Source organism: Phyllostomus hastatus, unplaced genomic scaffold, assembly GCF_019186645.2.
Source record: "Phyllostomus hastatus isolate PE091 unplaced genomic scaffold, TTU_PhHast_1.1 phas_scaffold_1674, whole genome shotgun sequence".
NCBI classification, from domain to species: Eukaryota; Metazoa; Chordata; class Mammalia; order Chiroptera; family Phyllostomidae; genus Phyllostomus; species Phyllostomus hastatus.
In genome coordinates, this window is record NW_025334011.1 from 4,080,086 (window position 1) to 4,103,730 (window position 23,645).

A 23,645-nucleotide genomic window follows, 5' to 3' on the forward strand; every position below is an offset into this window, starting at 1 on the left:
AAATCATGAGCTCCTCCATAATAGATAACTTAGCTATCAATGGTAGTTTAGCAAAACAGAAGTTTGAGTCAAAGGCATTGTTACACAGTGGGTTGGGAGTCATACACCTGGAACTGATTCCCAGCTCCAACATTTAGTATCTGTCATTTACTTGAGGATGTCATGTATCCTTTGAACCTCAGTTTTCTGGTTTATAAAGTGAAGACAACACCTACCCTACAGAATTATTGTAGTGATTAACACTAATGCACAAGCCTGACACACAGCAAATTCTCAAAACACAGAACTTTGGTTATATTCTCACTCCTACTCGAAGATTCAATGATTATGACTAAAAGTAGTAATATGATTTAACTAGTTTAGTAGGATGAGACAACAGAAAAAAAAGTATTACAAGTAGAAAACTAGTCTTTCCTTATCTGTATACCAAGTGGTAACACTTAGCAAGATATCCCACCCCCTCCCCAAACCAAGATGGGCTCCGCTGCTCTGCCCAGGCCAAGGAGATGAATAAAGGAAGAGATCATAAGAGGAGTAGACTATGGAAGACAGAAAGGCAAGAGAGAGAAGACCTGAACCCAAAACTGAAAATCCATGCTGCTGCCTTTATCCAGGTAAAGAAATTTCAACAAAAGAAGAAATAAATGTACCAGAAATGTTAGGATCTCTAGTTATAACACAATCTTCCTTATTCACAAAAGATTCAACTAGCTCAAAGTTAGAGATGTAGTAAGTGTTGACCGATAAGTATACGTTTTACCTCCTAATCTAAAGCTTTTTATGAACAGGCTAAGTTGGATACTGGGATACTACTGTAAAACTTCAGGATCATCAAGCATTGTCATGTGCATTGGTCCTGAACTAAGAGGTATATTTAATCCCATTACATGAATCAAAAAAAGTATTATAAAAACAGACATCTTGCCAGGAATATTTGGTGCCCTTTCTACTCATCTACTTACTTTCAAGCATTCAAGAAAGAATGAATCCAACCACTTACAACAAAGACAACCACTGCATACATAAAGAAAAACAAGGAAAAGAATGGACCACCACAAGGGCAGGGACTTTTGCCTATACTGTTCTCTGTTACCTCTACAGTACAAAGTAGTTGCTCACTGAATACTAACAGAATAAATTATTCTTTGAAGAAATAATTTTGGGCAACCAAAATTATTTTCAATGTTGATGTTTTCTTAAGGCTTAAAAGAGTTCCGTTATTTTACATTTTTACCAACTACTCTTATGGAAGAATACTTAAAAAAAAAAAGGAAGTAAGAAAAGAATATTTATTTTACATTATAAGAGTATATTGCCCTAATTGAGCCAAAAACTGAGCCTTGGAAAAAAGTTTCTATAAAACACTGTTTCAATAAAATTTTATTAGCAGTTATTATGTCAAAATTCACATTTGAAGATCCAAAGGACTGTTTTAGAAAATTCTAAAGCATATGTAGATAAAATTTAACAGTAAGATAGAACATATCCTTATTATAGTACAGCCCTTAAAAAGTCAGGAATAATACTGAGAATTAAATATAGTTCTGTCAACTTGAAGTGAATCCTGCGTGCGCAGTGCCACTTAAATCAAAGTTCCATGAAAGTATAACACATTTCTATGAATGTGAATTTCAGTGGCAACATCACTGGCTTCCAAACAACTGACACTAAAGGAATTTTCAATCAAAACACAGCACAGTGGCTTTCATTAAACATACAGCTATGACAATTCTATAAAGAGACCCTGAACCCTTAAGTATTTGTAATGTGACTTTATGCTGTGAGACTAGTACAAAACCCATCAACTCTAATGCATAGATTCAAACACATGATGACAATAGGATACTAAATATAGCCTTTTTCTATCAGAAAATGTTGAGTTTTCCAGTGTAGTATAGGCTGGTCATTGCTGATCTAGTGAAATTCTACAGCCTCCAGCTTGAGCAGTATTGTAGGAGTCACAAATATTACACTTCATGCCCAATATATGGAACTGGACTGTAGATCTTCCATTGCAATCATTGCAGAGAATCTAAAAAGTGAAGAGATGGATTCAAATTAAGTATATTAAACCTTATGCATATAAAGTGACATTGTCTGCTCAAAAACAATTCCTCAAAAATCATACTGAAGATGTGAAAATACATATATATGTCTAAACATTTCTGTAAGTAGAAATACCTTTTTCATTGTTGTTCACTGAAAGCTCTGAGGCTACTTTGAATTCAGAGAATGAAAATGTGGATTTGTGCCAAGAAGTTTAATTTAAAATAACTCCCAAGTAGTATATAAATAGTACTAGCATGAAAATTAACATAGGCATAATCAGATCATCATCTATATAGATGCTCCCAGACTTATTATGGGGTTACATCCTGATAAACCCATGATAAGTCAATATTGTAAGTCAAAAATGCATTTAATACACCTAACCTACTGGACATCATGGCTTAGCCTAGGCATTTAATACTGAATGTGTATTGCTTTTATACCACCATAAAGTTGAAAAACCCTAAGTCAAACCATCATAAGTCCAAGACCATCCATACTTACAATTTAAAATAAAACACATGAATTTTTATTATTTTCATTGACACTTAGAAAATTATACTAGTTAATAAAAAATGTTTACATACTTATAACATTTTTGCTTATTCCTTAGGGTTTTTTTCTTTTGTTTTGTTTTTGCAGTGGAAAAATTAGAGTTACTTTATTGCTAGAACCACACAAGGAGAATGGGAAAGCTGTTACTCAACAAAAGCCCAAACTCCTCAATGGCTTACATCAGAGGGTTTTAAGGAGTCAGGGAGAACAAGTATGCAGAAGTACTAATAGGGCAAGTTTTAACTGGAGAAACTTGGAACTTGGCCATTTATGGTAAGGGACTTCAGCACCAGGTTTTCCTGGACAGTAAACCCTCTGCTTCTTATTCTTTAGGTTTAATACCCTAAATTCCTAGTCTTCTATGTCTCACGAATAAATTCAACTTCAAAAGTAGTTCTTAAAATTGAAGAGAAGCTTTTGACTCATCCCTAAAATGCCAATAAGATGCCACTTTCAGAATCAATCTTTTCTAGTACTGAGATTCTGAAAAATAAAAAAGGTGTTCACCTGACAACTGATTAATACGATGTGAGAAAAGCGTTAGCTTTAGAATAGTCACACCTCAGTAAGTAGAAAACTTCCAATGTATTCCAAATGTATTCTAAATTACAATTTGGAAATAATTCTCTGAAGAATGTAATCTAAATGTAGAGAATTGGATGAGTGGTTGCCTAGAGCTAGTGAACTGGGGAATGGCTACTAGTGGGTGCAGGGATTCTTTCTGGAGTGATGAAAGTTCTCAAAATCGAAGGTGATGACGGTACAACTGCAAGAATATACTAAAAGCACTGAATTGTACACTTTAAAAGGATGAGTTGAGTAATATGTGAATTATATCTATTAAAGCTGTTATTTTAAAACATCATCTACATGGAACATAGAACACTGCAGCCTCTAGTAAAACATCACATGGTTATCAGTTAGTAATGCAAAAGTGGTCAATGACCTTACTAACAATTCATTATCCACATGAATTATAAAGTACTCCGGTGTGAATAAAGTAAAAAAAAAAATTTATTTGGATTTCTTAAGTCGTTCTGACCCTTTTATGTATAAGTATCTGAATTAAACTGATGGTGTTTAGAAAATTTAGAGATGCCCCCAAATTATTAAAGCACCAGAAAGCTATCTAAAGTTCTAATTCTGATCTGTAATTCAATATACTATGCTGAGAATAGATAGCAGCACATTTCAAGAGAAAAGATGATCGTTCTCCATAAGGCAAAAGGGACAGAAAAACTTCTATATTTTATGTTGTAGGCTAATAAGACCAAATTTAAAAAGTCTAAGATAGAATGAACAGGGTAATAAATATTTAATACCAAAAGCAATCTTCAAAAGTTAGCAAATATGTTTGTGTGAAGTAAATTCAAAATAACTGAAAATGAAACAACAAGCCAGTAATTCACGTCTACTCAGTCACATTACTGACTGATTCTGGCAAGTAAAGTGTAAATAATTCAGAGTAAAGTTTGTGCCTGCCATCTAGTGTTGGGAAGAACTGCACAAAAGTATTCACAGAACTATTTTTTTCCTGGTCTTTTAAGTTCAAAGTAACTAAAATTTAAAGATTATTTTGTCCAACCTTCCATTAATCATCACATTGCCATCTATGCCAAAGCAGTATTTTTTAGACAGATTTGATCAAAAGGACAAAAATAAACAAGAATATCAACAAGGAATTTGAAAAGTTTCCACTCACATCTACAGTCATGTTCTGATATTCTGACGGCATAGGAGTCTGTGCCACCTCATCATCCAGCTGTCTCCAGTACCTGGTCATATCTACAGCAGAGTGCATGCACAACGGACATCTGTAGCCTCTAGAATTGAACAGTTATTTTCCAAACATGAAACTCAGGTATAAAAGATACACACTAACTGTTATATACGCCATCCAAGACAGAACTTCACACTATAAAAGTTCTCAATTAAATCCTGGCACTTTTTAAATGTATTTCTTTTTTCTCAGTTCTCTAAAATGCAGAAGAATTCGTTCATAGTCTTTGTAGAATACACTTTATATTTTAAGTCAATTAAGCTGCTTTTTAGTTAAATAACTTTAATTTCTAAATATATTCAAGTATAGAAGACACTATAATCTTTCCAATTTATTCAGATATTATTTCTTAAAAATTCTGAAAAAGTTTCCTTCTATCTATAAATCACAACTTCTGCTCATCAATTTGCTGGGCCAAAATACATTTTACTGTGTCCTCTTTCCGAACTCTTTTTATCTCAATTTAACACCCTTCCCCCACAATAAGTCTCAGCTGTAGATAATCTCATCTCTAGCTTTCTCTGCAGGTCATTATGCTGGGCAAACATAATGATTTAACAGAATTTTGAACAAAATGCCTCAGCATTTTTACAAAGCTATGACTGCCTCTAGCAAAGACTGTGATCCCTGGTGAGTACAGCCAGAAAATCAGAGGTTATCTGTCTCAGTCTGTAGGATTAGACAATATGGGTACAAAGACGTAGCCCTGCATCCCCCAAGATGCTCTGCCCAGTTCAACCCTACTCATTTACCCTACCCATCTGAGATAAGTATGTGCCATGCCCAATATGCTAACAAATCAAAAAAACCCAGACATCTTACATACAATTATAACATTTTAAAATCCCAAATACTCACTCTTTCAACATTTCTTCATAACATGTTCTGAAAAAAATAACATTATTTCAGTAAAGCAAAAATTATCTCCAATATTTTCAAACATTTTGAAGAAACCAAAGTTACTTTACCTATGTAAAAGGTGTCCACATGGCAAGACATGAGCCACAACACGAGAGGTGTGAATGTCCTGTAAAAAAAAAAAAAAGTTAGTGCTTACATGAAGGCAATATAAACAGCCAAATATTTTAAATTCAAGAGGGGATATTTCCAAAACAAAAAATATTCTAAGCTACTACCGAGACTTCCAACCAAGATGGAGGTGTAGGTGGACACACTGTGCCTCCTTGCACAACCAAAATTAAAGACAACAAAAATTTAGAAACAAAAAAACAACCAGAACAGACAGAGAACTGAACTGTATGGAAGTCTGACAACCATTCATCCAGACAGGTAAAACAGGTGGAGTCAGAGGCCAGAGGAGAGGGGTCACAGCAGGAAAAAAGCAGTGGCTGGCAGACCCGGGCGTGCAGGTGGCGGATAGCAGACACCAGTGGGAGACCCCGGGTGCAGGGAGGCAATGAGCAGAACCAGTGAGGCTTGCAAGGCAGCTGACTGTCCACAGTCGCACATTCGCGCACAGATAAACCAGGTAAAAAAGGGCAGTGAGACAGACCTCGCAACCCAGGACCCAGTGCTGGGAAATAAAGCCTAAAAGCACTGATGGAAAACACTTGTGGGGGTTGAGGTGCCGGGAGACACTCCCAGGCTCACAGGAGAGGTCATTGGAGAGACCCACAGGCTCCTAGAACATACACAAGCCCACCCACCTGGGAACCAGCACCAGAAGGGCCCAGTTTGCTTGTGGGAAGTGGCAGAGGGGACTGAAATCTGAGAGAGCAGAGCAAGCGCCACTGTTCCCTCTCTGACCCCACCCCCAGATACAGCGCCACAAGCCAGAGACTGGGTTGCCCCACCCTGGTGAACACCTAAGGCTCTGGTCCCTCATATGCAACAGGTGTGACCACACCAAAAAAGGCTCAAATGGAAGAACAAATCAAAGCCCCAGAGCCAATACTTTTAAGTGACCAAGAGACAGCCAACCTATCAGATGCACAGTTCAAAGCATTGGTGATCAGGATGCTCACAGAATTGGTTGATTTTGGTTGCAAATTAGATGAAAAAATGAAGGCTACACTAAGTGAAATGAAGAAAAATGCACAGGGAACCAATGGTGATGGAAAGAAAACTGGGTCTCAAATCTATGGAGTGGACCAGAAGGAAGAAAAAAACAATCAGAAAAGATGAAGAAGTAAGAATTCAGAAAAATGAGGAGACACTTAGGAACCTCCAGGACATCTTTAAATGTTCCAACATCCGATTTATAGGGGTACCAGAAGGAGAAGAGGAAGAACAACAAGTGGAAAACTTATCTGAACAAATAATAAAGGAGAACTTCCCCAATCTGGCAAAGGAAATAGACTTCCAGGAAGCTCAGAGAGTCCCAAAGAAGTTGGACCCAAGGAAGCACACTCCAAGGCACATCATAATTACATTACCCAAGATTAAAATGAAGGAGAGAATCCTAGAAGCAGCAAGAGATAAGAAGACAGTCACCTACAAAGGAGTTCCCATCAGAATGTCAGCTGATTTCTCAAAAGAGACCTTACAGGCAAGAAGGGACTGGAAAGAAATATTCCAAGTCATGAAAGGCAAGGACCTCCATCCAAGATTGCTCTATCCAGCAAAGCTTTCATTTAGAATGGAAGGGCAGATAAAGTGCTTCTCAGATAAGGTCAAGTTAAAGGAGTTCATCATCACCAAGCCCTTATTTTATGAATGTTAAAGGGACTTACTTAAGAAAAAGAAGATAAAAAATATGAACAGTAAAATGACAGCAAATCCACAATTATTAACAACCACATCTAAAACAAAAGCACACTAAGCAAACAAATAGAACAGGAACAGAACCACAGAAAGGGAGATCACATGGAGGATTATCAACAGGGGAGTGGGAGGAAGAGAGAAGGGGAAAAGATACAGAGAATAAGTAGCATAGATGGTAGGTAGAAAACAGGGGGAGAGTAAGAATAGTAAGGGGAATGTAGAACCTAAAGAACTTACGACACATGGACATGAACTAAAATGGGGGAATGTGTGTGGAAGGGGGTATGCAGGGTAGAGGGGAGTGAAGGGGGAAAATGGGACAACTATAATAGCATAACCAATAAAGTATATTTAAAAAAGAAATTATAAAAAAATATTCTAAGCTTACCTCCAAACATATTGGGCAGTTCTGCCGAGAAACATTTTCAATACACTGTTTAAAAGAAAAAGTCAAGTTACCAAAAGTTTAATCAGATGTAAATAACAGATAAAACAATGTTATTAATAACCACTAACAAATAAAGGAAACAATATCAATTTACTAAAGATAATTAACATGTAACATGTTTCCTGTATGTCAGTCAAGAACAATTTAACTCTCACAACTAATTCAGACTTGGCATATTACCTGAAACAATGAAATTGCTCAATCCATCTTAATTATACATTATATTCATTTTACAGATAAGAAAACTCAGTAAATCAAGACCTATTAAAATTGCAGAGATAGTAACATTTGGAACCTTTCTATTTTATATGTGTTTTACTCCAAAGCTTAATTACTTAATATTGATAATAATAACAGTTCATATTATTAAGATTTTACTATATGCCATATGCTAGGTTCATTACCTATACTAGCTTAATTCTCAGAATTCTCAATGAAATAGGTATAATTATCCTATTTTACAGATGAGTACCTGAGGCCTAGAGAAGCTAAATAACTTCTAAAATTACATGCTCGTAAGAAATGGAACTATATTTGAGCTCCAACAGGAGGATACCTCTGGGGTCTGAGTTCTTAACTTGACCAGACAGTGTCTGATTAGAAGATATGGGGAGGTTTGGGAAAGCACCAAACCACGGATGATGCCCAGGTTTTTAAAGTCAGCACTAGAGTAGATTGTGGGGCCAGTTACTAATACAGACAATAAAAGATAACTGAGGAACAAAACAAAAATATCCTGAGAGAAAAGTGTACATAACTTTTGAAAGGCAGCATAGCATATTTTGCTATCACCCCAAACTCAAGCTACACAACCAAACTCAACCCTTTTAACTAAAACAAATTCACAATCTATTAAATAACTACCACAAGCCAGGGCTAAAAAACTTGAAAGTCATGCTTACTCAGCCCCCTTTTTCCTTCCATCACACCTTGTCACCATATCCCACATAGTCATTATTCACTTCATTTCTTTTACCACTTTACTATTTTAGGTCAGTCATTATCCTCTCCCTATTTTAAAAACCCTCACTAGTTTCTCCATTCTCTAAACTCTTATATTAGACTACAAATAATAGTTTATTACTTTTTTCCCAAACGCTGAAAAGTAATTTTAAAGAGTCTGGGATCATGATATAATTGCTACATCCAAATTAAAAATATGTCTAATTATGAAAGAAAATATAAAAGGTTTATGAATTTTCTTGGAAAGCTGGGTTCTAACAGGTCACATTGCTCTATATTTCTCCTGTACTATGCATTTTAAAAGCTATTCTTAAAACTATTAGTACCAGTGATAAAAATCCATGAGTCAATTTAGAAGTTGTCAACAATATACTAATAACTGATATAATTATTCTTACATACTAAAAAAAGGAATAGATCAGATATTCTGAGGCATATAATTTAGAACATCCACTACTTAATACTGCTTAGAAGTAAAAAGTGACATAGTTGTACTTGGTAATATTGAAAATTAAGACTCATAGATGGAGGGGAGAGCAGAGATGGAGGGATTGAGCAGAAAAGGAAAAAGGACTCATGGACATGGACAACAGCGTGGTGATTGCTGGGGGAAGGGGGTATAAGGGAACTAAATGGTAATGGAAAAAAATACTGTAAAGATTAAATTTAAAAAAAAGAAAACTAGTATGCTTCCAAACATATTAGGATTTCTGCTGGTTTGGAAAAACATTCTTAATACTTTTAAAATTATGCAAACTAATACCTTGTGCTTTCCTTGGAGATTCATAGCTAGGCATAAGTTACACTTCAAACAGTGGAAAAAATCTTCCTTTGGACCAATCCTAAAAAAAAATGTGAAAGCCAAAAGATTAGATTTTTTTTAATATATTTTATTGATTATGCTATTACAGTTGTTCCAAGTTTTCCCCCTTTGCCACTCTCCACCCAGTAACCCTCACTCCCTTTGGTATTCTCCCCCTTAGTTCATGTCCATGGGTCATGCATATAAGTTCTTTGGTTACTCCATTTCCTATACTGTTCTTAACATCCCCCTATCTTTTCTTTCCTATACTGTTCCTAACATCCCCCTTTTCTTTCTTTTGTACCTACCAATTTGCGCTTCTTAATCCTGCACCTTCTCCCCCATCCTCCCCCTCCCCACTCTAAAATTATAGGTAACCCTTCAAAGATCTCCATATCTACAATTCTGTTTCTGTTCTAGTAGTTTGCTTAGTGTTTCTCTGATTAAATTATTGATAGTTAGGAATTTGTTTCCATTTTAATGTTCATAGTTTTGATCTTCTTTTTCTTAAATAAGTCCCTTTAACATTTCATACAATAATGGCTTGGTGATGACAAACTCCTTTAGCTTTACCTTGACTGGGAAGCACTTTATCTGCCCTTCAATTCTGAATGATAGCTCTGCTGGATACAGTAACCTAAGTTGTAGGTCCTTACTTTTAATCACTTTGAATACTTCTTGCCAGTCCCTTCTTGCCTTCAAAGTTTCTGTTGAGAAATCAGTTGACAGTCTTATGGGAACTCAACTGTAGGTAACTATCTGCCTTTCTCTTGCTGCTTTTAAGATTCTCTCTTTAACCTTTGGCATTTTAATTATGTGTCTACCCCGGCTGGCGTAGCTCAGTGGATTGAGCGTAGGCTGAGAACCAAAGTGTCACAGGTTCGATTCCCAGTCAGGGCACATACCTGGGTTGCAGGCCACAGCCCCCAGCAACTACACATTGATGTTTCTCTCTCTCTCTTTCTCCCTCCCTTCCCTCTCTATAAATACATACATACATACATACATACATAAATAAATCTTTTAAAAAATTATGTGTCTTGGTGAGGTCCTCTGTGTCCCATCTTGTTTGGGACTCTCTGTGCTTCCTGGGTTTGTATGTCTATTTTCTTAACCAAATTAGGGAAGTTTTCTTTCATTATTTTCTCACATAAGTTTTCAATTTCTTTCTCTTTCTCTTCTCCTCTGGCACCCCTATGATTTGAATGTTGGTGGCTTTGAAGTTGTTCCAGAGGCTCCGTACCCTATCCCTGTGTTTTAAAATTCTTTTTTCTTCTTGCTGTTCTGATTGAACTTTTTTTTCCTTGTGTTCCAAATCATTGATTTGATTCCCAGCTTCATCCACTCCATTGTTGATTCCCTGTAAATTGTTCTTTATTTCCCTTAGTGTAGCCTTCATTTCTGCCTGAGTCTTTTTTTGTGCTGTTGAAGTACCCAATGAGTTCCTTCAGCATCCTAATAACCGGTGTTTTGAACTCTGCATCTAATAGATTGCTAACCTCTATTTCATTTAGTTCTTTTTCTGGAGTTCTCATCTGTTCTTTCATCTGGGCTGTATTGTTTTGTCTCCTCATTTTGGCAGCCTCCCTCTGTTTGTTTTTGTGTATAATGTAGAGCTGTTTTGACTCCGTCTTAGTAGTATAGCCTAATGTAGAAAAGGGCACCATAAGTTGGATGGGGTGAAGCCTTAGGTAATCACCTGGGTGGGGCAACCCGTGTGAACCAGGTTGATGGAGGCATAGATGCAGTGTCACTGCTCTGTGTGGGAGAGGGTTCAGAAAAGGAACAATGGCTGCTACTGGCCCCTGGAGTTTTGTTGGAAGGAACCTGACCCCTGGCACTCCCCCTAATGCCAGACACTTCAGTTTCTCTCCATATGCCACTAGTGCCCTTCAAGCTGTTGCCCTGATGCTGGAGCCCAAAGGGAATCAGTCTACATTAAGTCCTAAGTCCACTGGGGACCCTTTAAGAGAAGACACCTGAGAATCCTACAGTTTCTTCCGCTGCCCTGGTTTTTACCAGAAGTTATGGAGATTTATCTTATTGACCCTGGAACCCAGGGTTGGGTGGTCTGGTATGGGGCTGGAATCCCTCGCTCGTGAGATATCCCTCCTGATTTTTATCCACCACAGGTGGGTGTGGGGCTGCCTGTTCCACATCCCCGCCCCTCCTACAAGTCTGAGTGAATGTTACTTCTTTAATTCCTTGGTTGTTGGACTTCCACACAGCTCAATTCTTCTGACAATTCTGGGCAATAGCTGTTTTGTAGTTTAGTTATAATTTTTGCTGTGGTTGTACAAGGAGGTGAGCCATGTTTACCTACACCTCCATCTTGACTGGTAGTGCCAAAGATTTAGTTTTTACTACATTGATAATTTGTTCATCCTAACACAGAGACAGCAACATTTTAGACCAGGGTTTCTCCACCTAGGCACAATTAACTATTTGGGCCAGATCATTCATTTTGGTGGAAAACTATCTTGTGCATTGTAGGATGTTTAGCAGCATCTCTGGCCTATAACAAGTAGATGGCAATGGCAGAATATCTCCCCTCCCAACCCAGCTATAACAACCAAAAAATGTTCCCAGATATTGCTAAATATGCCCTGGACAAGGAAAAGGGTGCAAAATCATCCCCGTTTGAAACCACTGTTTAGACTCTAATAATGATGATGAAAATAACCACATATGCAATAAATCAGGTTATGGTTTTCAGATGCTATCTAGATGAATAGTCTCACTCAAGAAAATCAACTGACAGTATACTTCTAAGGACAAAAAGAAATATGAGCCCTGGCTGGCATAGCTCAGTGGACTGAGTGCGGGCTGCGAACCAAAGCATCACAGGTTCAATTCCCAGTCAGGGCACATGCCTGGGTTGCAGGCCATGGCCCCCAGCAACTGCACATTGATGTTTCTCTCTCTCTCTTTCTCCCTCCCTTCCGCCTGTAAAAATAAATAAAATCTTTTTTAAAAAATCTTAAAAAAAAAAAAAGAAATATGATACCCTCATCTGGTTACTCAATAGAAAGGACTTCAATTCACAGCATTTACTAAAAAGAACCTGGACCATCCCATTTTGGTCTAGGCTTTAAGTTAAGACTACTAAGGGACCGTGTCCCAGGAGCCTGAGTATAAGGGGAAACAAAATAGAACAGGACTTAGAAAAACTTAGCCTCTAATTATCTCTATCCTTAATTGGATTAAGGTGGTCTATCTCTATATTAATTGCCTACCAACAGAAAAGTAAATTGTCTTTGCAAAATAGTATCCAGAAGTTATACAATTTTTTACATACCATGTCCAACTAAAACAAGTCTCAAGCATACCAAAAAGCAGAACCAAAGAATTAAACACCAATGGAGAAAAAAATAAAAAACAGAACCGACCCACAAGTAACCAAGATATTGGAGTTAACAGATACAGCCTTTAAATTATATGCAATTAATATGTTCAAGAAAAAAAGTGAAGAATTTCATCTAAGAACTGGAAACTTTCAGGAGGGGGGATTTAAAAAAGAAAATTCTATTTAAAAAAAAAACTAAAATGAAAAAACAGATTTAACAGCAGATTAAACACCGTGGAACAGAGACCTAGAAGAAACACTAATAGAAACTACTCAATTTAAGCATGAAGGAAAAAAAAAAACGGTAACACAGAAAAAAGATAACAGGGATATGGGACACAGTGAAAAGGTCTGTACCGAGAGCCCCGAGAGAGGTAGAGAATGGGGCGGAAACATTATCTGAAGATAATTAGCTGGCTAAGAATATTTCCAAGAACATTATCTGGCCAAGAACATTTCAAAACTGACAGAAGACATCAAGCCACAGATTCAAGAAATTCTACAACCTGCAAGACAGATAAATATCACTCACACACCTGAATACACCATGAGAAAACTACTAAAAATTAATGACTTAAAAACATTGAGAAGGGCATAAAACACAGATTACCTTCAAGGAGGCAATAATAATCCTGATAGGTGACTTAAATAGAAACCACTGCACCAGAATAAAGTGCTGAAAGAAACTGTCAACTTAGAATTCTACACCCAGCAAAGATAAAAATTTCAAATGAAGGCAAAATAAAGCATTTTCAAAGAGACAAAAACCGGAATTTGTCACCAGCAGAGCCTCACTAAAAGTAATACTAAACAGAATTCTTCAAGCAGAAGGAAAATAATCCCAAAAGTAAAAAGAAGAGAGAGACTTCAGTTAAGATAATGGTATAGGTAAACACAATACTCGTAACCTCCCACAACCATATTAAAATTACAACTAAACTACAGAACAACAAGAATTCCAAACTGCCTGAAACCAAGCTGAATTCCTACAACTAGGGATTTAAAGAAGCCATATCAATACTGGTAGAAGGGGCAGAGACTCAGAATGAGCTGGTCCCACACCCACATGTGGCAGATAAAAATCAGGAAGGACATCTTGGCTGCAGAGGTCCTGTCCCCCCAGAAGAATGAGGGTTCCCAGCCCAGGATTCCAGTGCTGGGGAAAGAAGTCCCCATAACTTCCCCATAACCAGTGGGAACTGAGGCTGAGTGAGGAGGGCTTCTAAAGTCCTAGGCAGCTCCCCTTAAAGGACCCACAGAGACTTACTGTGACTCACTCTTTCTGAGCTCCTAGGCTGGGAGAGCAGCTCTTAAGGCACCAGGGACATATGGGGTGGAAATGAAGTGTCTGACATCAGAGCAAGAGCTGGGGAGCAGCTTTCTCCCAGACGAAAATGCTGGTTGAGGCCATTTTTCCTTTGATGAGTGTCCCCTCTACAGAATTGGCAGGCAGGTACCATATCTGAGTCTCCACTGACCAGGCTATTACTATTTGCCTTGCTCTGGAGATTCCCTGAGACCCCACCTCATCAAACTTGTTGGCCCACACACCACCCTAGGTATTTCCAATGGCTTTTTCATATGAATGGTCTGTCTGGGCTCCCACTTCAGGCTTTCCTAAAATCTATCAAACAAGCAGCATCTGGCTTCAGCATGCCCTGTACCTCTTGATAGTGGGCCCCAGGCCAGGCACTAGCAGCAGCCAGCCATGTTTCACAGCCTGGCTTCTACTGGGTACCTACAAACCCAGCACAAGTAGCAGGTGGCTGGAGATCACTGTAGCCCAGGGAGAACATAGGCAGCAGTTGACTTGGCTTGTATCTCCCAGGATATCTCAGAACCAGAGCACCTGGTGGACAGCATCAGAACACTGCAAAACACCACCCGCCACCTCCACAATGATAATACACTCAAGCGACAGACTCAGTGGGCACCAAAGCCCTGCTGAAATAAGTCCTGCTCTGTGGGGTAGGACCCTGCACAACTGATCCTCCATGGCTGCCAGTGGTTGTAGCCAGTACTTGCAGTTGATTGTCCCTCTTAGTGACATGCCAACAGCAATCAACGCTCAACTACAAGGGGAGGGTATACACAGATCCTACAAGGGCCATACCTCAAATGCCCAGCTTGGGTGATTGGGGAGGCAGTGCCACTACCCTACAATAGGCCATTCTATCCAGTCTAGGAGATGTGGCAGTTCCACCTAATACACAGAAATAGAGACAAGGAGGCTGTCAAAATGAGGAGACAAAGAAGCATGTCCCAAATGAAAGAACAGAACAGAACTCCAAAAAAAGTAGTAAACAAAAAGGAGACAAGCAATCTACTACTAGATGTAAGTTTCAAAACACTGGTTATAACTTTGCTCACTGAACTTAGTGAGAACTTCAACAGCGTTAAAAAGGACCACTCAGAAATGAAGGATACACTAACTAAACTAAAGAATAATTTACAGGAAACAACAGTAAACTAGATGAAGTCAAGAATCAAATCAGCAATATGGAATATAAGGAAGCAAAAAAATACCCAATCAGAAAAGCAAAAAGAGCCCTGGCTGGTATGGCTCAGTGGATTGAGTGCTGGCCTGTAAACCAAAGGGTTGCCAGTTCCAATCTGTCAGGGCACATGCCTGGGCTGCAGGTCAGGTCCCAGTTGGGGGCACTTAAAAGGAAACTGCACATTGATGTTTCTCTCCTCTTTCTCCCTCCCTTCCCCATTCTCTAAAAATAAGTAAATAAATAAATATTTTTGGAAAAAGCAAAAAGATAAAAGAATCCGAAAAAGGAAGATAGTGTAAGGAGCCTCTGGGACAACCCATGTGTAGCAAAATTCACATTATGGGGGTGCTAGAAGAAGAAGAGAGAGCAAGAAATTGAAAACCTATTTAAAAACAATGACAGCGGAAAACGGTGATGGGAAAATGGAGACAACTGTATGTAAACATCAATTAAAAAATAAAATAAAATAAAAAATGACAGAAAATTTTCCTAATTTAGTAAAGGAAACAGATATGCAGGTCCAGGAAACACAGAGTCCCAAACAAGAAATAAGATGAACCCAAAGAGAGCCTCACTAAGACACACTGTAATTAAAATGCAAAAGGTTAAAGACACGGGGAATCTTAAAAGCAGCAAGAGAAAGGCAGTTAAGTTACCCACAGAGGAGCTCCCATAAGTCAGGTGATTCCTCAATAGAAACTCTGCAGGCCAGAAGAGATTGGCAAGAAATATTCAAAGTGACCTACAACCAAGATTACTCAGCAAAGCTATCATTTAGAATCCAAGGACATATAAAGAACTTCCCAGACAAGGAAAAGCTGAAGGAGTTCATCATCACAAAACCAGTATTACATGAAATATGGAAGAGTCTCTTTAAGAAGAAGAAAACAAAGATAAAAATATCAGATGGCAATAAATATATATTTATCAACAAATGGATCTAAAAAAAAACCAAAATAAATAAAGCAGAACAGAAACAAATTCATAGATATAGAGAACATGTTTCAGTCACCAGACAGGAGGAGGGCTGGGGGCATGGGTGAAAAAGGTGATGGGGTTAAATAGTATGAATTGGTCATTACAGAATACTCATGGAGATATAAAGTACAGCATAGAAAATACAGTCAATAGTCTAATAACTATGTACAGTGTGAGATGGGTACTAGATTTATAGGGATGATCACTTAGTAAGTTACATAATGTCTAATCACTGGGGTGTACACCTGAAACTAATATAATATCGTATGTCAACTGTAATTAAAAAGTAAAAAATGATTTAAATTTTAAAAAGCAAAAAAAAGATGCAGAAAGGATAAAAAGCAATTGAAATTGTAAATACACAGATTAATATAAGAGTACCGACTGTTCAAAACAATGTCTTATAGAGTTTAAAATATATATAGATTAAAGTACATGACAACAATAGCACATAAATCCTCTTAGTGTTTAAGATTCTTGCAATGTCTGGGAAATGGTAAACGTATTACATGAGTAAGCCAAGGATGTATATTATAATTTCTAAAATTAGACACTGAGATTAATGAAAGAATGTGCAACTAATAAGTTTACAGAGAATAAAAATAAAATAGAAAAGGCTGATTAATCCAAAAGAAGGTAAGAAAGGAGAGATAAAAAAGACAAATATGCAGATACTTTGGCAACAGAAAACACTAAAATTGTCAACGAAGTATAATTATATTAATAAATGGACTAAATAGTTTAATTTAAAAATCAGTCTTTATCAAACTCAGTAAAAACACTCATATTCTGCTTACAAGATATACAGCATAAATGTAAATATACAAAATGTTTGAAAATAAAGAATGAAAAAGCATATACAAGCAAAAACTAATAAAAAGAAAGCTGATATAGATACACTGGATCTTAAGGCAGGAAACATTACTAAAGATAAAACCAGACACATAATAATAAATAGGTCAATCATAAAGGAAAATATAACAAGCCTATGTAAGCACCCAATAATATTGCCTTAAAATATATAAAACAAAACACAAAAGAACATGTACAAAAAGTCAGAGGAGAGTGGTTATCTTGGGGAAGTAATGACGTAGGGCAAAAGGAAGTCTACTCAAGTATTATGAATATTCTATTTTTTTTAATCTGGGTGGTGGTTAAAAGAGTGTGTTCATGCCCTGGCTGGTGTAGCTCAGTGGATTGAGCGTGGGCTGCGAACCAAAGCACAACAGGTTTGATTCCCAGTCAGGGCACATGCCTGGGTTGCAGGCCACGGCCCCTAACAACTGCACATTGATGTTTCTCTCTCTCTCTCTTTCTCTCTGTTTTTCTTTCTCCCTTCCTTCCCTCTCTAAAAATAAATAAAATCTTAAAAAAAAAAGAGTGTGTTCATAATCAAACTCATAATGCTGTTTATGATTTTTGCATCTTTCAGTGTGTTTGTTATCCTTCCTTAAAAACAAACTATAAAACAAAATCAAGAAAGTGATTTAAAATATTCAAAACAGTATCTCCAATGGGAATATAGAGAAAGGATTGATAGAGAACACTAGAAGTATCAACAACCTTAGTAACATTCTAGTTCTTAAACTGAGTGGTTTTGTTTATTACTATACTTCAAAACATATATACATCACAGATATGCTTTTGTATAATTCAGGATTTTTTTAGAAAGAAAAAAATTCCTACACACCAACATGTCAATAGTAGCTTGTCAATGAGTGGTTGGATTGTAAGCTCTTTTTCCTTCTACTTTTCTGTATTTTCTGATTTTTATCAAAACTTTTGATAATCTTTTTAAAAACTAATTTTAAAAGGAAAAATTCTCCCTGATTTTCACCTCAGTTGCCTGCCAAACCCTTCATATACAAACATATTTTATATCCCAATTAAAATGTTAAATAGCCACACAATAGTTGGTGGGCTAATTAAATGATTATTACAAAAAACCATGAAGAAACTTTTTAGAATGGAAAATTTTCTTTTATCTTGACTGTGTTACTAATAACATAGATATAGATATTAGCTAAATTTACTGAACTGGACACTTAAATGCATGTATTTTACTAGATGTAAATTATATTCCAATAAAGTTGATTTTTAAAAACTATTATTGTCCAGATACATTAGAATTAGAAAGGAACATTTCACATACAGTACCTACAAATTCCACAGTTTTCACAGTGGTACTGCTTCTTGTCTTTGTCAAACAGATGGCATATACTGCAGTAATATTCTCCAAACAATGTGCTACATTCTTCACAAGTCTGTTGGGCCTAAAAAAAGGTACATATCATTAAAAATTGGGATAAATTTACCAAAACATTTTGAATTATATTTGAATATCCAGAATTTATGTTAAAGTGTATGCAGTTTTATTTAAACAAGTTTTTAAACCTTTTAAATCAAAGGTATTGCCTACTTTGAGAGTTTCTTACTTGGCAATACTTGATTGAATTTTTAAACCACTTCAGTAAAAATTTTTTAAAAATAAAGAAACAGAAATGTGGTAAAATCTTACATGTTGAATTTTTTCACAGTTTATGCACTGCACTTCCTTTACTTTAAAGCGATCTAGCTGATGATCTTCCTTGTTATCATGACACAACCGGCAAGTATACAACTTGTCACAGCAAGGTGCCTAATGACCAGGGGGGAGAAAGCGTTAAAAGAAGCAAGAGAAGACAAGTTGGCAATGCAGAATGAAATCTTCTAGTGTCGCAGGTTCAATTCCCAGTCAGGGCACATGTCTGGGTTGCAGGCCATGACCCCCAGCAACCACACATTGATGTTTCTCTCTCTCTTTCTCCTTCCCTTCCCTCCCTAAAAATAAATAAATAAAATCTTTTAAACAAACAAACAAACAAAAAAATGAAATCTTCTTCCTCCTCCTGGAACAAGATCAAACATTGCAACCAATGGATTTGTTGGGTAAGCTAATCTTAAGCATAATATTTCACTATTTCTTGGTATATTTTAACTATTCTCTTCAACATCTATATGTCTGTATGAAGTTGAACACAACCTTGTCCTTAAAGACAAAACAATCATGATGAATAGAAATCCCTAGGCTGAAAAAGTAATCCTGCAACACCCTGAACACATTCTTAGCCTAAATGGCAAGCCACCACCTTCTTATAGACATTTCCAGATAAATTCATTTACTTACTTCAGTACCTAAACATTAAATATTGTAAAGATTGTATTTTAGTTCACTTGTGTTTATTAATCAACTACATGCCTGATGTTTTAGAGGATACAATGTATGTGACAAATGGTCCTTGTTTTCGAGAGTGGCAAAGACTGCGAGTTGTCCACCAAAATTTGTTCCCTACTTCCTCCTGGGAACATGACTGCCCAGCTGTACTATAGTTCTCAGCCTTCCTTGCTGTTAGTTGTGGCCAAAGACATCAGTGCCACCCCTGGGTCTGAATATTAAGTAGGCATGACTCTTCCTTCATGCTCCCTTTTCCCTTTCCATAAGATGAAACCTGGACATGGAGTAACTCAGCTGATGACTATATGCCCTAAAACATGGCAAAATAATACAATGGTAAAAACTGTCCCTGGAGTGATCACTCACCTTGGAATTGTAAATGGAAAGAAATAAACTCATTCTTTAACCCACCTTACTTGAGACTTTTTGTTATAGCAATGTTGCCTGACCCTAACTAGTACATTAAGACGTTTCCAGGCTACTAGACTAACCCAATACTTCCCAGTACACTGTGACCTTTTAGCTCCACTCATCTCTGAAGACTTCCTGTGCCATGACTTACCATAATACAGTTCACTCTTTGAAGTCTTTAACACTCAACTGGCTACCTTTCTCTCCAACACTCTCTTGTCCTAAATCTTAGTGATTTGAACATCCACAATGATAATCCTTCCAATGCCATGAACTTTCAATTCCCTGACTTTCTCACTTCCAATGGCCTTGTCCTCCAACCTCCTCAGCCACATATGCCCAGTCACACTCTATAACAGTGGTTCTCCAACATTTTGGTCTTAGGACACTTTTACACTCTTAAAAATTGAGTGTCCCACAGAGCTTTTATGTGAATTATATCTATTGATACTATATTATAAATTAAAACTGACAGGTTTTAAAAATATTTAATACTTTTTAAAATAACAGTAACAAATCCACTACATCTTAACATAAATAACATTTTAATAAAAAATAAGTTATATTTCCCCCCAAAATAGCTGGATTCTCAGTTCTGCTTCTATATTCAATGAGTTTTGGTTGAAGTACATGAAGAAATTTTGGACTCACACAAATAAGTACATGGAAAGGGACTACTTTAATAGTCTTTTCAGAGAATTATACTCTTCTGATACTACACCAAAACTCAACAACTCTTAGAAATCGTTGGTTGCAACACAGACTCTGACATCACATCAGTAAACTTTTCCCCATTACATTAAAACCCACTGACCTATCTTGAACTTTGAATGTATCTTTTGTTCATTTGGAAAGTATCAGTTCACCAAATTATGCAGATCTTTCCTATGTTAACATATTTGACATGCAATATCAAAAAATCACATGTTAATATCACTACCCACTTCATCAGAAAATTATTTAGGTATTGGGAAATATTCAAGCTCTTGGAGCTGAGATAAAATCCTACTTTGTACATGAAAACTCAAATTTTATCACTGTTGGTTGTTTACCTTGTAATGGCAGTCTCACTTCACTTTTTGAGAAAATGTCCTCCAAACACTCAAGCTTCAATAACCATAGTTCAAGTAAAAATATGCTGTACTATGAAAAATGCAAATAGTTCATTCGTAATTCAAATGCACAACAGCCTTTCCTTTTATTACCTAACTACCAAACTGCCTAATTTCAGTTTGCAGAAGTGGTTGATGAAAACATCCCATTTCCTCAAACATGTGAAAAGATGCATCAAGGGACAAGATTTTATAAAATCAGTAATTCTACTGCTGTAATTTTATCAATGACATTCTTGAGTGAACCTGGCTTTTTTATTTCATTTCATTTCATTTCATTTCATTTAACTGTAGGTGTAGCACAGTTCAGTGCCACTGCCTTGCTTCCTGCTATGGTGCCAGAAGCTTTAATCATTATTTTTGCACATACTGAAAAAAAACGAAACACAAATAATGCCTTAGTATCATTATCAGAATGTAGTTTTGACTTTGAGGATCCCCAGAAAGGGCCCCAGGAATCACCAGGGGTCCATTCCACACTTCCAGAACACAGCTCTAGAACAACTGAATACTATTTGTAACTTAATCTCAAGCATGGACTTCTCTAAACATCTCTTTCTAACTCACTCCAGTCCTTCCTTTCTAGGAGTTCCTTCTCTCTTCCTCTACATGCTCACCAACCCAGAATCTCAACTGGTTAAATCCAAGTCTCTCCTATTTAACGTATATATGAACAGCTGAACACAGCTGAAGAAAAAGCACTCCGACACTGACTTGTCTCTTTAAAGTCATAACCACTAAAAAAACCAGTGAGCTCTTACTACCATATTTCCCCAGTTACCCTCTTTCTTTCAGAGTTTAGGACCTGTCTTAAACCTCAAACACCTCTTCCTCCCTCTTTACAATCTGCTGAACGACCTTGCTTATTTCACTATGAAAACAGTAGAAATAACGGAATATCCTCCCATATCAACCTACTTACAAATACACCTCATACTCTATCTTCCCCTCTGTTACAGAACCAACAGTCCATGTTATTATTTAAGGCTAACTCCTCCTCTTGTGCACTGGATTCCATATTCTTTGGATGCTCAAGGACAGTGCCCCTACAGTTTCCCCCCCTCCCTCCTGCATTATAAAATAATTCTCACTTTATCGGGTCATTTCCAAGAATATACCAACTTACTACAATAACTCCCATCTTAAACGGGGAAAAATCCCATAAACCCACATCTCCCAGCAACCAGTTTCATATTTTTGTTCCTTTACAAGAACACTCCAAGAGTTGTCTATAAAGATCGCTACCCAGTTCCACTACTCCCATTCTCTCTTGAATCCATACCTCTAAGGCTTATCCCAATATCTCCACAGGATCACAGTTACCTCCTCCTTGACCAATCTAAAGGTCAATTTTTACTTCTTATCTTACTCAAACAGCACCCCTTGATTTAGTTGGTTACTTCTTCCTAAAAACTCTTCACTTGGCCTCTGGTATTTACGGAAGACAGAGGGAAAAAGACAAAAAAGTATTTGATAACTCAGAGCCCAGTATCTTAGTACTATGAAACACAGAATCAATATCTGCATAGTTTCTTGGGGTTTGAAGAGAAGACCAAGATGTTGAATTCAGTTTTAGATCTCAACCTTGGAAGAGTAGCAGAACAACTCAGTGGAAATGAAATCATAATGATAGTATTCAATTCCTTACACAACATTGGGTGAATGAGCAACTTTCAAAGAGCTCATTTAGTGCAGCAGAGGAATATTCACCAAACCATGGCCTGCAAAAAGGTTTTAGATTATCCCTAAAGGCCTCCTAGTTCTAATGCAACAGGAACTTCTATTACTCGCATTTTACATATGGGGCACTTAAAGGGTAGTTTGCTCAAAATCACTGCGTTATTTACCAAGCAGTGCTAAGATTTCGGTGTACGGCTGTGGGACTCCAAATCTCAAGCTTTCTAAACAAAATCTTTAAACTGTTTCTTGCAAGAAAAATCAGGAAACTTGAATTAGATGGGTGCCAATTTTAAAAATTCTAGACTGACTAGGAATTTTTCTCAAAGTAAACAGCAAAAATAACAATATATGCATACCAGGTACTGCCCTTTCCATAATTTTCTACTTACTGGCAGTTAAATGACTGTCTTACTATTTCACACATACGTTTTCTCCTTGGCAGGTTTGAGCACACTCATTGACTCTAAAATGAAGCTGGCAAGCCGTAAAACTTATCTACTACAGGTGCTGAAATCATAGGCCGAGTCTCTACTTGCTTATCCCGTTTCCATTATTTCATCACAGCCCCGAAAGGGATCCTGGGGAAAAGAAGGCACAGGCCCAAGGCTGCCTCAGTCTACTTCCAGCAGCGAAAAACCCACTCATAAAATTATCACTGTGCAACCCAGGTTCTACCCAAGCAAAAAGGGCTCTGCTTGCAAACCACAAAACATGAGGTGAGGTAAGCCTGTGGACGCCTTGCCAAGAACGTTCTCTGCGGTAGGAACCCAGTTCGAGGTGGAGAACGTAGCCTGACAAACAGCCTAACCTCAAATTAAGCCCAAACCTAACCCCTTCGCCCACCCCGCCCCCAGCCCGGCCCGGCGGAAGCTCGTAGAGGAAGAGCCCAATGAAGTCGTCACCTTCAGGAGACATCCTCTGTCATAATGCTCGCAGCCCCGACGCCCTTTCTCTGGGCCTCGGGCGCCATCTTCCCGCACCAAGGCCGCCATCTCCTCTACCTCCCCTTACACTCCAAGGACCCTTCTCCTAGAAGGAAAACTACGCACAGAGAAGCAGTGCCGCCCTAGCACACCCCCTCCCGG

General features: G+C 37.4%; 1 protein-coding gene across 1 annotated transcript; it reads right to left on the reverse strand.

The window, feature by feature from the left end:
- Nucleotides 1–1,367: 1,367 nt before the first annotated feature.
- RCHY1 (ring finger and CHY zinc finger domain containing 1) lies at nucleotides 1,368–23,600 on the reverse strand. Its single transcript, XM_045857860.1, has 9 exons — nucleotides 23,463–23,600; nucleotides 18,662–18,781; nucleotides 18,301–18,416; nucleotides 9,283–9,361; nucleotides 7,497–7,541; nucleotides 5,353–5,411; nucleotides 5,243–5,269; nucleotides 4,307–4,427; nucleotides 1,368–2,032 (listed from the first exon to the last, which is right to left on the reverse strand). Exons 1-9 carry the CDS (start codon nucleotides 23,550–23,552, stop codon nucleotides 1,904–1,906), a joined length of 786 nt encoding a protein of 261 aa, XP_045713816.1. The 5' UTR covers nucleotides 23,553–23,600; the 3' UTR covers nucleotides 1,368–1,903.
- Between the last annotated feature and the right edge of the window lie 45 nt (nucleotides 23,601–23,645).

What these genes read in the sequence shown, in the direction of transcription:
- RCHY1 (XM_045857860.1), bottom strand. Translation starts at nt 23,552, where the DNA reads ATGGCGGCCTTGGTGCGGGAAGATGGCGCCCGAGGCCCAGAGAAAGGG. An exon ending in ATCTCCAAGGAAAGCACAAG is followed by an intron (nt 7,542 to 9,282) that starts GTATTAGTTTGC and finishes TCTTTTAAACAG; the next exon opens with TGTATTGAAAATGTTTCTCG. An exon ending in TATGAAGAAATGTTGAAAGA is followed by an intron (nt 4,428 to 5,242) that starts GTGAGTATTTGG and finishes GTTCAATTCTAG; the next exon opens with AGGCTACAGATGTCCGTTGT.